Consider the following 16,043-nt stretch of genomic DNA (forward strand, 5'->3'; position numbering starts at 1 on the left):
ATTGGGGAGCTTATTCTTTGAGGCTCAGGAGCTGGGCCTTATGCATAAAAAGCTGCTAATGAGTTCAAGAAAAGGCAATGAAGACAGTGAAAGTATCAAGGAAAACACATGCGTGTGATGGAAAAGTTAGGGAGGGCCTCCTAGAGGAGGAGCTTGAGAAGGGCAATGAAGGCTGGGTAAGATGGAAATGGATAGGGAGAAAGAGGAAGCCCACTTATGACAAGAGGATAAAGCGGGAACTGGTGTGATGAACAGACCAAGCAACCAAGGCACAGGAGTCCTTTAGTGTGCGGTTGAGAGGTGGAGGCTGGTAGATAAGGTGGATCAAAACTGTGGAGAGCTCTGAATGTCAGGATGAAAAGTTTACACATAGTGGGAAGGTGTTTAAACAACTGGGGTGACATCAGTGAAGCTGATGCTGAAAAATGTTATCACAACTGCTGAAGAAGACAAGATGGAATTTATTTTTTTTTTAATTTTTATTTATTTATTTATGATAGTCAGAGAGAGAGGGAGGCAGAGACACAGGCAGAGGGAGAAGCAGGCTCTATGCACTGGGAGCCCGATGTGGGATTCGATCCCGGGTCTCCAGGATCGCGCCCTGGGCCGAAGGCAGGCGCCAAACCGCTGCATCACCCAGGGATCCCGACAAGATGGAATTTAAAGGAACAGAAGGCTGGATGCTCACACAACAGGCTAAGTAACAGATAATGGGCCTGGCTTAACATGCAAGCAGAGAAGGTGGTAAATAAGGTGAGAATCCAAAAGACATCTTCAAGAAGCAAGAGGTAAGACAGGTTGACTAAATGACAGATGGAAAGAGAGAGAGAGAGGAGTCAAGGATACCTCTGATGTTTCAAGTGTGGGTGATGGGAAGCATCATGGCACTCTGACAGAGAGAAATTGATAGGAGGGGCAATTCAGAGACAGAAATAAAGTCCACTGTGTCAGGTCCTGAGTTTAAATGGCCACAGGATAACCAGAAGGCAGGAGGGAACAGATGGAGATGTATATTTAGAAAAGTCATGAACATATCCTTTCACAAAGCTTTATTGATTAGCTTATATCTGCTGGGCCCTGTACGTGCACATAATAAAATGATCCCTGAAACCATCAGAATGCATAAGGCATCCAAAGGAAATAGAGAAAAAAATAACATAACAATGGCAGGTCTGAAGGATGCTTGTAGCAGCAGGCAGAAAAGTCAGACACAAGAGGAAAACCAGTTTTGTGTCTCGGGACCCTCTAGAAGCCAAGAGAGGTTTCTTGGAGGATGTGGTTCAACAGTCCCAAAGTCATGGCGGTCCTAGAGAGGAGTTGCAGCAGGTCAGAGAGCAAGGAAACATGCTATAGGTCACAGAGGGAAAGTGGTAAAGAAATGAAGAAAAAAAATAAACACATTCATTCAAGAAATAGGGACAGGCCAAAGAAAGACAGAACATGCTGGATGATTTATTATGTATACTCCTTACTTTTGTTGTCTGAAAATTTAAATTCTGAACACATATTAATTTACCCGGATAAATACTTAGCACAGCTTATATTGAATAAATGTAATAGAAATAAAATCTAGAATTCTGTAGTATACTAAAATATAGGCCATATCCCATTAAAATTATACCTATAGCCCTTACCCTCAGGTAACAAAAATCACTTCAAAATCTCAACTGATAGTCTATTTCTAGTAATTCTATTTTTTTTGGATATGCCAGCTATTTCCTTAACTTACAATATCATAGGAAAATACAAATGCATCTACAATCTTCCTAAATTTATCCATTTTAATATTTAACAGCCTTTATATACACAAGCCCAAATAACTTGTATTTTTACCTGTTTAATAACTTGATGGAAATTTCAAAAGTAACAATTCTAATACTTTTGTGATAATCCCAAGAATATTTAAACACTATGACATTTTACCATGTACATCTTCTGTACTGCATCCTTTAAAAACTTCTCCTTTAAGGAATTCCTTTTAAAATGTTGAATCACATTTTCATATTATAAAACTGAAACTCTCTCCCCATGGAGCACTAACTTCTCATCCCCTGCCTTGCCCCCCCGGCCATCACCCTTTCCTTTTCCATCTCTAGGATTCGGACTATTCTGAGGAACTCATATAAGAGGAATCACATAGTATTTTGTCTTTTTGTGACTGGCTTACTTCACTAAGCCCAATGCCCTTAAAGCACATTCATGCTGATACACATCCCAGCAACTTTCACATTACAAAATTCCTTGGTACCCTCAGAACTCAATGTTAATCCTAATAAGTTGGGCCCTAAATATACTGAAGGAGCAATTTCATTTCATAGTGATTAGGCTGTAATATTTTATTAAGTTCTCAAGGTACACTCTAAAGCCAGCAGTGAAGAAAATATACTCACTTAGACAAGGAAAAGGCATCATCAATCAGCTGCAGCCTGTGGATAACAGGAATGCTCTGCAAATTAGATCCAAATTTGTGCAGGAAAAGATGAGAACATTTCTTAGCAATAGGATAATTTTCAAAATAATAACAGCATTTCAAGATCAGTGTTGCTTACGAAGCACTTTCATGTGAATTGTCTCTTGTGTAGAGAAACAGTAATCACTAAGGATAGTCCCCATGATTTATTTATTAGACATCTGTTTTTGATAAATGATCCCTCTGGACATCAATCATAAGGCTTTCATCTGGCAGAGAGTTTTGCCAAAATACTCCCTGAAAAACGGCATGGCAAAAAAAAAAAAAAAAAAGAAAAGAAAAGAAAAAAAAGAAAGGGAAGCCACGTTTAAAAGGCTATCCAAAACAGAAAGTGTATGTTAAATTGTCTTATGCTGTCCAAATTGTTGTCAGGAGAACTTCTGGCATAGGCAGCCTTACGTACAAAGCCTTGTGTACATATTACTTAGCACTATTTGGGTAATACTGAAGTATTCTGAGTGGTGTCTGTCATCTCAAGATCTTACTAATTTGACACAATGCCACCAACAGAGCATCCTGGATTCCAGAATCCCAGAAAGGCAGGGGTTAACTGCTTAGGCTTCGTCTTGACCACTTGCCACTGCCAGGCCACTGGACTGTCCCAGCTGAAGTGTCCACAGGGGGCCCAAAGCCTCCTATCCTCACGCATTTTCATTGGTTTGGTCCCAGAAAATTGATCTTCACATCACCTTGAACTTCTCAGCAAGCCACACTTCGATCTTTACTTGGCCTCATTTCCCTTCTGACAGTAATAACACTATTTTCTAAATTAATATTAATAATAGACATGGTGTTTTATTTGCTCCCCAATTATAAAGTAGAAGTAACTGACCACAGTTTTTCAATAAGTCAGTCTACAATAGTTTCAAAAAATCATTGCTAGAAGGGTATGACCTTGCTCCACAGCTTACAGCACCCTTAGAAAGCAAGAAGAGTGGTGCTACTCTGGGGGCACCTGGGTGGCTCAGTGGTTGAGCGTCTGTCTCCCTTTAACTCAGGGCATGAACCCGGGGTCTTGGGTTGAGGCCCACATTGGACTCCTCGCAGGTAGCCTGCTTCTTCATCTGCCTGTATCTGCCTCTCTTTCTGTGTCTTTCATGAATAAATAAATAAAATCTTTTTTTAAAAAAAGAGTCTAGCTACTCTGAAAAAGATTTGAAAATAAAATTTTATTATGTGTGCATTTTGTAGCCTTATTCAAAAGCCTAATGATAATTTTTTTTTAAATTACTGAGTATGTTCTGAAGGCCTGAGTTGTATCCTGCTTCTGTTAAATATGATCCATATATCACCTTACCTAATCTCCACAATCCTTTATGTAACATTGGTCTATTAAAACACCATTATACAGATGGGAAAACTGAGGAGTGATTGGCCAGATAAGAAGCCCAAGGTTACACATCTGGTAAATGATGAACACAAGTCGATTGGACACAGAAGCCACCCTCTGGACCAGTAACACTGAGTATCGTCTTCTGCTAGAGAGGCCACTGTGTATTTCAGAGAACTTTCGAAGACATAGACACTAAAGACATCTTCTAGCTCAATTCTCTAGCTTGAAGAATGGTGTCCCAGTGAACTAACTGACCATGGTTTCGCAGCAGAGCCTACTCTATAGACTCCTATGCCAGCATCCATCTCCACCAATGGAGACTGAGTTTAATTCAACCAATCAAAATCTTACTGACTAGAGCTAGCCAACATTTTAAGATTCATATATGGCATAATGACTTATCTTCAGTGATTAAGTGATAATAGATTCTATTGCTACTTTGTGAACTAAAGTCTCTGAGGGAGAGTAAGAATATAAGTTTTAAAAAATTAACACTTTTCTGGCATAGACTGTGTGTCCATTAAGGGCTTAGGAATTTTAAACTCATGTTTACCCACATTGTCTATCATCCTCATAAGTAACAAAGCTCTATTATTCCCATTTAAGGTGAAGAGATGGAAATGGAACATTTAAGCAACTTGTCTGAGATCACAAAACTAATGGTTAAGAGGAAAGTGTATTCTGATTTTTACCTAGGGAGGTAAAAGTGTTGAGGAAAAATGTTATTAATGTTCAAAGCACAGTACATTGAACCTAAATCTACCCTTTCTAAGAATGAGGGGAAAAAATGCAATATGGCTTGATTTGAGAGGTGGCAGTGAGAACAGAGTCTCTTCTCACCAGAGGGGTTTATGAAAGCTTGACTCAAGACTGCGCTATTAATGGTATTTAATAATAGATATAAAAAGTAACCTTACCTTAGGATCTTTTTCAAGCTGTTGATTTAGCTTCTTCCAACCTAACTGATCATAGTTAACCCTGTAATATCCAGTCACATTTAAATTTAGAATCACCCAGTCATGATCCGAAGCTGAAACTTTCATTTCAGGGAATATTTCTACAAAGGTACATGGGAAAAGTGTGAACTGGTACATCTAAAAAACATTCCAGTACATGTTTATACTATATCCTCTTAATCCTAAACAAAAAAACTCAATACATACAACAAAAAGTAAAGGAATTCTAAAATACATACTGACCTTACCATATAATTGTATTTTTTCACATATAATAGCTTTTGATTTGAAACTTTTCTCTAAAGTTCTATGTTAGATAAGAATGATGTAAGATTTTAGTTTGATGCAAGACAGCTTTTCAAAAGCTATATGCTTTCACATCTTATTCTCTGCCTTTCTATATGTAATATATACTCGTGCATATGTGTGAAGATATTTCTAAAACTTGTTACTTACTGCTGCTTTTATCTAGCCAGACCAGAGACTGTGTAGTTCCACTTTTTATCCAGAGAATAGGTATAATCCATGTGTCACTTATCAGGAAAAAAAACAAACATTCAGTTAATTTGCAGACATAATCTATAAATTCTGAGCCAATGTTAACTGAGATGATACAAAGAGAGGACTCAAATTCTTTGGTCAATAGATAAGGGTTTGCTCCTAGGATTATTCATTTTGTTGTTGTTGTTTTTAAAGATCTTATTTATTTGAGAGAAAGAGTGAGTGAGAGAGAGAGTGTGAGCACGAGGGGGGCAGGGTCAGATGGAGAAGTAGACTCCCCACTGAGCAGGCTCACTTTAGTGTTATAAGTCAGTTTTGCTTTAGCCTTTTGTTCACTTTCTTTTTAGTTTGTCTTCTTTACATTTTCTTATGAACTTAAGGCAGTTAGTAAGACAATCTTGTATATTAATCTTTCTTTCTTTCTTTCTTTCTTTCTTCCTTCCTTCCTTCCTTCCTTCCTTCCTTCTTTCTTTCTTTCTTTCTTTCTTTCTTTCTTTCTTTCTTTTTTTTGTATCTGAAACTCTCAAGGCCTGTTTGTATTAAATTATAGCCTCTTGGCCTCACTCAGGGGTTGTTCAAATGCTGCAGACAGACCCAACTCCATCTGCGCCAAGAGAGGCAAAGAGTAATTTCAGAAGAAAAAGCTTGACAAACATTGCAAAATGCTTTTCTGCCTCAAGCTTTCGCCTCATCTGAAAAGTGTTCAGCACACATCAGCCAGATTATTCATATTTACTGAATGCTGACATTCTTCCCACATTGGTGGACGTGACCTGGAGGAAGCAGATGACTGCAAGAGGACATTAGTCATCTCAAGAGTCACAGGCCTTGGAGTTTGGACAGGACTTGGAATATGGCTCAAATTGGCTCACAAATCTGGTTTCTCAAAGACTATGAATGAGGGTCATGTTTATCCAATAGTTAAGGCACACATCTTCTCAAAAGTCATGGAATCTTGATGAGCACCAGAGGATGTATGGGCGTGTTGAATCACAACACTGTACACTTGAAACTAATATAACACTGGGCGTTAACTAACTGGAATTAAAATAAAAACTTTAAAAAATCATGGAATAGCAGAGTGAGAGAAGGGACCTTCCATTCTCCTGGTTTGTTTCATTCATTCATTCATTCATTCACTCATGAGAGACACAGAGAGAGGCAGAGGCATAGGCAGAGGGAAAAGCAGACTCCCTGTGGGGAGCTGGGATCACGCCCTGAGCCAAAGGCAGATGCTCAACCACTGAGCCACCCAGGTGCCCCAGTGCGGTTGATATTCAAACCCAGGTGAAGGCCAGAATTCTCATAAGCATGGCTATAAATACACACCTACGTGCACATGTGGATATGGGCAAAACTATTCATCAAGGACATAGAGACTACTCAGTTCCATTTCTAGGGAAATAAAAGACGACTTGGCAGCAGTCAAGTCTCTTTGTCTCTTACTAACATGAGGCCTTGTATGGTTCTGTTTTGCTGCCTCTCACCCAGAATCCTGAGTAATTCATTAATTCTGTCTGAAGGACAGAGAGTGTATGACCCCTAAGGCTTTGGTTGCTGGTGTCATCCTAAATGCCAAGGGCAGGGGTACTGCCTTGGATCCCTCAATGCAAGTCTCTGGCCTCGCTCAGGACATCAGGGGCTCTGTCTCAACCCAGCACCCAGGAACACCCTGCACAGATATGAAGTTGCCTGTGCCAGAGCCCCTCTGCAGAAGAGCGTGTACCCAGCTGTGTGTTATGCTTCCTCACCAGCAGGCTGCTTTCCATCTGATGGGAGCTTAACCCCAAGGAAGGTGAAGACAGAGGAGCAAATGTACCTACTTGTGGGTTAGGAGAGTCTCGTTCTTAACTTTCCCAAGATAAAATGGCTCCTGTTTGATGACGCCAGTGGACACATTTAAGGTAATGACTGGAAAACCACTCTGGTGTGTCCAGCTGTCCATTATGCTTTTTACTGTTGCTGGCAAAAGAATTTTATTCTGATCATCTATGACCTGTTTAAAAAAAATCATCACAAGAGCAGATATTTACCATCAAAATCTCTTCAGGTAGCAATCTCCCAAAGGAAACTACATTGCTAGCTATTCTATTCTTCATTTATACAGTAATCCTCAGTGGGTGATATTCTGGGCCAAATTCAGAATTCTGCTCAACTCTCTATGTGAACGAGTCCTTAGTTCGTTCATTCATTTACTCACTCATTCATTCATTGAACATGCATGTCAGGAAGTAGGACGATTACCATTTGAAAATGCCTCCATAGATCATCTTGCTCAGCATTTGAGTAAGAAAATGTCTTCAAATATGACTAAAAAATAGAGACATTAAAAAGAGTGGAAAAGTTAAGGTCAAAATAAATAACATTTCCAATCAATTTGTGTTTCCTGCCTCCCAGGTGACAATTTTATAAACTTACCTTGAGTGCACTGATAAATAAATTCTCATTCAGGAAGCTGGAAAGCATTCGGGCCAAAGATGCTCCCTAGGACAAGAAACAGTCCATTGTCTGAACAAATTCAATACATAAATATTGACACATTCCATTTTGATAAGCAATATTCTAGGCTTTTCTCCCAATTGTATTGCATACTTCAGTTGAATGTTTGGGTTATCCCCAAATATGCCCATAAAATGGTAGACTGTCACTAACAAATAGGTAAAAGATGAACAAATGTACTACATATAAAGAATTCAAGGGCAGCCCGGGTGGCTCAGTGGTTTAGTGCTGCCTTTGGCCCAGGGTGTGATCCTGGAGTCTCGGGATCGAGTCCCACATTGGGCTCCCTGCATGGAGCCTGCTTCTCCCTCTGCCTGTGTCTCTGCCTCTCTCTCTTTCTGTGGATCTCATGAATAAATTAATAAAATCTTTTATTTTTTTTTTATTTTTATTTATTTATGATAGTCACACAGAGAGAGAGAGAGAGGCAGAGACACAGGCAGAGGGAGAAGCAGGCTCCATGCACCGGGAGCCCGACGTGGGATTCGATCTGGGGTCTCCAGGATCGCGCCCTGGGCCAAAGGCAGGCGCCAAACCGCTGCGCCACCCAGGGATCCCTAATAAAATCTTTTAAAAAAATTCAAGATACACAATATATTTTAAGCTGAGATATTTACAGGGTAAGAATAAATTTCCACCAAACAGAAGGGTTCACCTTAAAAGTAGCAAGTTGTTTCAGTGTTTTTATAATGATGGATGGTACTGAGCACCTAATATTGGTTAGATGAGAATTGATTTAACCACATGTTCTGAAATCCATCTGCTGAATAAAATTATGGTTATTTGTATCAAAAGTTGCACAGTATCATCATATTAGCCTATCATTCTTAGAATCCATTTTATGTACCTTACTGCAAGAGTGCAAAACGAAAGGAAATATGTGACTGATTTTACCTTGTTGTAAGTAAATAAGTCAAAGAGCTCATTTATTTCACTGGTTTCTGTGAAATTTTCCACCTTCAAGGACACAGCTCTAGACACCAGGGCGTGATCTTCACTGAGGACATTATGTAAAATGTTAGAAAAAAAGATCTCATTCTAAAAGGAAAAGATTGAGCAACATTAACTTCTTAGGTGTCACAGAAACACAACATTGAAATACTGTCAAAAACACCTTTCAAAAACTGACACTGACGAGGGGAAAAAATCATTCAGATGCACTCTGTGAGCTGACATATGCCAAATAAGTCAGGATTCTTGAAAAACAAAACTCTAATATACTTTTCTTCCCATTTAATACCCTTCTTATTTCAATTTTTAAAAAACCCATTACAAAAGTTCAGAATGTTTTCCAAGAGAGCTATCTACACTTCCCCAAAGGAGATCCCTGATCACAGACAGGATCCTCTAGGAAATAGCATCCCTAGGTGGTTTGCATCCTCTAGAAATTTATTGGAAATTTTATTAGTAACCGTCTAAAATGGATCGGTCTCTCTTAAACAAACGTTTACAAACCGCAATGTGCCAGATTTACAAATTTGATGATGATGTCGTAATTTGTAATTATTTATTGAAATAAATCCACAGGCTGGATACTACAGTTTATAGATCATGCATTATGAGCAGGCAAATTATTCTATTCTATTAAGTACAGAACTCTCCAAAAAATTAGACCTCTTTCACACACATGACAAGGGTCATTTCTTTTTTGGAGGAAAGATAGAAGGAAAGCCAATGTACAGCCAGAGGGCACAGCAAAGCCAAAAAAAGGGCAGTGGTAAAGAAGCAGCAGAGAGAGTTGGCTTCTGCCCTGTAGAGCTGAGTGAACCCCTTTTATAATCCACAAGAGCCTCAACTCCCTAGCAGCTATCTCTGGGGTCCCCAAGTTGACTCTTTCAAATTCTGCCCACTTCCATTGGCCAGTGTTCCAACCAACCGTCTCCTATTAGCATATTATTTTTCAATTTATTAACACCATTGATGAGGCTACTGTTAAACTCTGCTCCTTCAGAAATGAGACAGCCTGTCATTTAGAGCAGTATTTCTCAAACTTTAATGTGAATAAGGATCCCCTGGGGATTTGATCAATTCATATGTGAATTCAGCTGGTCTGGGTTGGGGTCTGTATTTCTAATCAATTACATGGTGATGCTCATGTCACTAGCATGATAATCCCACTTTGAGTAGCTAGGAATGGAGGGGACATTTGTTTAAGTCTGATCTTATTCATTAACTATAGGTTTTATTAGTTTACTTGAGTATTCTCGAGATCGTCTCACAGTTGACCCATGTGTCCCAAAAAAGCAACATGGAAAACAGAGGAAATAAAAAGTACCCATAATCCTACACTCCAAGATAGTCACCATTAGAACTAGTACTGTTTTTTACAATCTCTTTCCCTATGTGTTTATTTACTCACATAGATGTAAAAACTTTTATCTTGTTTACTTACTTATTATGACATTCATTGAAAAATTCTGTTATCTCATCTTCATAAATATCTCTAACAATGGCTGCTGCATTCTATACTACACAAACTGGAAGGAAATAAGCCAAAACTTAATAGTGATGATCATAGTATGGTCAAATCACATATGACTTTCTTCTTTTCAAAGTATAACAGATAACACTTCTGCAAAAGCAAAACATTAAAATAAATAAATGCATAGTTGCAGAATGGGCCACTGAGTCAATGAACCATAAATGACTTCATCATTTCCCTATTAGTTTGGCATTTAAATTGCTTCCAGATTTTTACTGTTTTAAACAATATTTTAATGAGCACCTTTATATATAGCCTTCTCCATATTTCGTAAATTCCCCTCTACTCCTCAGAATGGATTGTCTGTCTTTTTTCTGACTGGTGTAAGATGTTATATTATCTTCTTGGTATCACTATAATCACACAAGTTAGCTGTGATGAAAGGGGTAGACACCTCTTCCTCAACATCCCCAAGGTCCTTCTCCTCTGGGCCTCCCATACAGTGAGTTTTGTCCCAGTCTGTTCCAGTCCTGCTGGAGGGAAACATTTACACAAAAAGTAAGGTTTGCCTTTAAAAAAAAAAATCGTTATCTAGGCACTGCGTACAGTGACAGGAGAAGGTGAGGCTGTATACCCATCATCACTCTCTTTCTGCAAACTGCAAGATTCTAGAGAAAAAGACCTACTCCTATTAAATTTATTGTTACCCTAAGAAATATAACAGTATTTATTATAATAAATTTACATGTGGTTAAAAGCCCAGGCTTGGAGTCTGAGCTGCCTGGGTGTGAATCCTACCTTAACCTCTTTGGACTTGTGTGGCTATAAAAGGCAATCAACTTTATCTCTCTGAAATTTGGTTTCTCCATCTAGAAATGGAGGAAAACAACATTGTCCTTATTGGATTATTTTCAGGACTAAATGAATTTACAGAAAGTGCTTAGCACAGTGCCTGGCAAAAAAGCACACGTTCAATGAGAGCCACTTGAAATTACTTATCATCATCAACATCATTATTATTTCTTTAGAGTTAAGTACTGAATCAGATAATGTATACAATACTCCATAAGCACACGAGCACTTGGTAAGTAGTAGTTGTCATGATGTTACCTAATGGATAAGAATTTGTTGAATGTCTACAAGAAACTTACTTTACAAATGAGAAACTAAAGCTCAGAGGTGTTCCACTGACAATGAGTATAAAAACAGAGTGAGATCAGACTGGCTGCACGGCTCCTGTGTGCCTTTCTCTCCACCAAATCTGATGCTTCTTTAGGCCAGGCTGTGTCAGACCTGGGCTTCAGAGACAAAGAAACCACTGGTCACTGACGTTTTCTGAATCTGTGACCATGACCCATTCATAACATGTTTTAATGACTTTCAGCTGAAATTAGAGCAAGCAAGAAAAAAAAATGAAAATCTGTTCCTGCATATGGTTCTGTGATTCTCTTCCCCAATGCCAATTTAATGACCAGATTAAAAGGAAGCCAAAGTTCTTGATCTCTCAGAGATCACTGAAGTAAGGCTGCTTCAGGCTTTTAAAAGACAAAGCTAATGGCAATTTCCTCAACACCAGGATCTGATGCTCTTTTGCCAAGGGTTATATTCACTCAGCTCCACAGACACTAAGAAATGTAGATTCAGAAAGGAGTGATTAAGAAACCAATGATTAAAAGAAATAGCTAAATGGTACCAAAAGAGGTTAATCGTATCATCTTTGCTTCACAAACACTAGTAATATATCTTCATCAAATTTTCCCAGATATAATACCTTAGCCAATTTCAGTTGCATGAGGTAACTGATTGATGTTAATGATCTATTCCATTTGATTAAGAAAATAAGGATGAATCTAATTGTTTCATGGGAAATGGAACTTCTTTTCTTATTGAATCCAAGCAGAGTTAATTTGGGATACAACCAAATGCTTTCATAAGCATTTATAGATGACATGAACCATGCATAGGTTCTATCTTATAAAAGAGAGATTTAAACAATTTTATAGCTATAGAGTATATGGAAAGGACTTTTGAAGAAAATTAAGGTTTACTCTCTATATATAAATTTTATAAAAATGAAAAGAGTCATATAATGAACTCACACCCCCCCCCCACTAGATCTCAGGGGAGAGGAACACTCTTATGTGCTTTCACAGAGCTCAGTTGGGTGAAGGTATGCGCGTGGTATTAGAGACACCTTGAACTGAATCTCATCTCTGACATATAGTAGCTGTGAGAACTTGAACAACTTTCTTAATGCTCCTATGTCTGTTTCCTCAACTAGAAAATAGAGTGACAACTACACTCATATGATTGTTTTGAGGATTGAGTTAGATGATGTGTGTACAAAACACAATACCTGCTACTTGCGTCCTAAGTGCTCCAAGAATAGGAAGTGCAGTATTATTGCTGTTATTATCATCATTACCTTCGTCATCAGACTAGATCTGAACAACTAGATAATCACAGTTCTGTCGCCATCATGCAAATGACTTCGGCAAGTCACCTAATCATCCAGTACTTCAGTCTCCTTATCTATGTAATGATGCCCAACCCAGGGGAGGGGGAGCAGAGGCACCACAGAGTGGCTGGACTGTGGGATGGTGGGTGATTTCTAGGAATTCTGCAAAGCACAGGGTGGGTGGCATGGAACGGTGTATTAGGAGGCTGCTACATCAGTGCTTCCCACAAACTGATTTCACGAACATGTTAAAAAAAAAAAAGGAGTAAAAAAAAAGAGGGATTTTTAAATAAAGTGTCTGTGGGGCCAAGTTAAGTTTGCCAACTCTGAATTCTGCCAAATAATCAACAAAAACCAAGTATCATCTATCTACCATCTCCATCCTTTTATTATAAAGGGAAAATTTATTGCCAATATAATAGGAAAAATATCATCTTATAATATCCTTTAAAGTGAGTACATTTAGCCTGTAATAAAGATCTGGCCAGTAGAGAACAATCAGTGTTTCAAATATCGATTTACTGGGACACCTGGGTGGCTCAGTGGTTGAGCCTGTTTTCAGCTCAGGTCATGTCCCTGGAGTTCTGTGGTCAAGTCCCACATCAGGCTCCCCGCAGGGAGCCTGCTTCTCCCTCTGCCTGTTACTCTGCCTCTCTCTCTCTTTTCTCTCATGAAATAAAAAAAAAAAATTGTTACAAATATTTACTGAATGAGGCTAGGGAAAGAAGTGAAGAACCAAGCTTGGAAACAGTGGGAGGTGGGATGACAGACAGACTAGCCAAGAGCAGCAGGATGAGCAACTCTGAGCATCAGAAAGGTGCAGGGAGTAAGGGACAGAGCAGAAGCAAGGACTTTGGGCTTGCTATATAAAGGAAGTGAGGTACACGTCAGAGAATATTACATCTCAACATTTAAACATCTAAGTCAAAATCAATTCCATTTTATCATGCCATCCTGAAAGCACTACCTAAATTAATCTACATAAATGACCAGAAATAGAACTTATAGTTGAAATAATCAGATTTGCATATTCACGAATTCATATTTTCATATTACTATTTATTCAAAATACCAAAATAGTTATCAGCTATAATATATATGATATTAGTTACACATCTGATATATATAACATTTTATAATATATAATATAGCATATTCCTTATCATTGAAGTCATAGACTACTAATTACAGTGCCTTTAAAATTTAGTCTAGGTAGGAATAAGTGAAAATGACCTAAAATCTAGGGAAAGATAGTATGCATATACCTTATAAGGTGATATAATAAAATATTAGGCAACCCTGAAAAATCTTTTCAAAAGTGATTTAAGGATTTGCAGAAATGCTCTTGATAAAATATGAAGTACGGAAGGTATTACACGTTTCTGTGTAAAAAAAGTAATTCCCATTTTTATGAATATTTATAATGAGTAAAAGCCTGGAAAAAGAAAACACATAAAACAGGTAACACTAATCATCTCTGGTATTACAGATCTTTTAATATTCCTTATATTTCCTGTATTTTACACATAGGAAACAATGAACTACATTACTTTTACAAGTAGGAGCAAAACATTACAAGTAAATTTCACAGACATACTTACTCTTGGGAATTCAGGATTGAAGTAGTTAATTATTCCAAATTCAAAATAAGATGCAAAGCCCTCTTTGAGCCAGATATCGTTCCACCAATTCATGGTAACCAAATTTCCAAACCACTTTTGGAGATGGGAGAAAATAGAGCTCACTTAAATTTAATTTAAGGAACATTTATTGTAATTGCATGTTAAATAAACGTAAGGTCGGAGACATAACTAAACTTTATTTTTGTCCTCAAAAACAAAACTTGAAAATAGGACTTCAAAAAGCAGGTTGGTGCTTTAACATGAAGAGACAGCAGTCCTGTATTTCTTTGAATTAATTATGTCACATCCAATGACTGAAATCAACTTTTGTTTTAAAATTTTCATTTTCAAAGGCAAAGTAATCTAGAGTAGCATTTCTCAAACTACCCACTTTCCCAACAGTTAATTTAAATAAAGCAGAGGTCCGGAATGCTCACTTACCACCTACTAATTACAGCATCTTATACTCTAAATAGACTACATCAGAATTTTGCTGTAAGCAGTTGTTATGTTTCAAGAACATGTTTTGATCTGTGCTAAGTACAAGTCACTCATGTTCTGCTAGAATTCTTTTCCAGCTTAACAGAAACAAAGTGTCACATGGACAATGAATGGAATCAGGAAGGAAAAACACAATTATTTCTAAAACCAACGAATCTGTACCCTAGTATTTAATCAAATTATTACAACAGCTGTCATGTACTAATAGCTAGCAGCCGGTCTTCCAAAACAATGTGTTGCTTGGGTGATCATAATAAATGGTATTTTGAGTGACTGATCAAAACTTGTCAAAGTTTGTGTTGACTGTGCAACGAGGTGTTAATTCTGTCCCAGTAAAAAAACTCTGGCCCATTACCTCTTGTGGATCCACATAACAGGAAGATAACAATTTCATAGTTTAGATCATTTCTTTCTTGACAAATTTGTATGAATGGAGTCAATGTCAAAAAAGCAGATGTGGGAACCTCCATCAAACACATAACTAAGCTTCTACAAATCACATTGTGAAAACATAGATCTAATGAAATAAATCCTCGTTCACACTGCTTTTGGGTATGCAGCTTGAGATCACTGCTCATCTCACTGACATAGTAACCACTTGCCAATATTCCTTTAACGTCTCTTCAAACAAAGCAAAAACAAAGTTTATAACAATCTACTGATGAAATGTGGATATCTTTCAGGGCCTTTTTGAATATCCTTTATTTTAAGATGGAATGAAAATGAATAATCATAGCTTTGGTTGGCTTACTTTCCCTGAAAAGGACTCTATGGAGCAAAGTTTACTTTTGTATGTAAATACCTGACCTCCTAAAGGCCTGTAAGTTCTCCTCGCTATGATCCCTCACCAATAGTTCAAATCCCCACAAGCTCTGATTATATAGATCCTTCCTTCACTGTCCCACTTTTTGGATATTTTTTTTAAAATGTGGTATACCATTAGAGGGTTGGTTTTTGTCTTGGGGTTTTTTTGTTTGTTTTTTTTTTTCTGGTTTTGTTTTGCTGTTTTTTGCTATCCTTGGTAGAGCAGCTAGAGAATGTCTTCACGTAAAATAAGAAAGAACATTTTACCACATGCCTGATGTCCAATCTCGTGGGAGAGAATGAAGGAGATCACAGCCTTTTTGTCTGTTACTTGATCATTTGGTTGCATCAACAATAATGACTCATCAAATATCAATAGTCCCCAATTTTCCATGGCACTGTTGTCAAAAGTAGGCAAGGCAATTATATCTAAGTGGATTTAAATGGAAGGAAAAATGAAATCATCTCTTCCAAAAA

The 16,043-nt window shown here is 37.8% G+C and overlaps 1 protein-coding gene across 3 annotated transcripts in view; it reads right to left on the minus strand.

The window, feature by feature from the left end:
* LVRN (laeverin) overlaps positions 1–16,043 on the minus strand; it is a 68,301-nt gene that overhangs the window by 19,825 nt on the left and 32,433 nt on the right. For all 3 annotated transcript variants that reach the window (XM_055302379.1, XM_055302378.1, XM_055302377.1), the window contains exons 5-13: positions 15,841–15,995; positions 14,241–14,354; positions 8,654–8,797; positions 7,679–7,744; positions 7,505–7,570; positions 7,084–7,256; positions 5,216–5,292; positions 4,721–4,860; positions 2,391–2,446 (exon numbers count right to left, since the gene is read on the minus strand). In XM_055302379.1, coding sequence (XP_055158354.1) covers positions 2,391–2,446; positions 4,721–4,860; positions 5,216–5,292; positions 7,084–7,256; positions 7,505–7,570; positions 7,679–7,744; positions 8,654–8,797; positions 14,241–14,354; positions 15,841–15,995 — 991 coding nt within the window. The remainder of the gene's footprint in view (positions 1–2,390; positions 2,447–4,720; positions 4,861–5,215; positions 5,293–7,083; positions 7,257–7,504; positions 7,571–7,678; positions 7,745–8,653; positions 8,798–14,240; positions 14,355–15,840; positions 15,996–16,043) is intronic.

This window comes from Nyctereutes procyonoides, unplaced genomic scaffold, assembly GCF_905146905.1.
Source record: "Nyctereutes procyonoides isolate TBG_1078 unplaced genomic scaffold, NYPRO_anot_genome, whole genome shotgun sequence".
Lineage (NCBI taxonomy): Eukaryota > Metazoa > Chordata > Mammalia > Carnivora > Canidae > Nyctereutes > Nyctereutes procyonoides.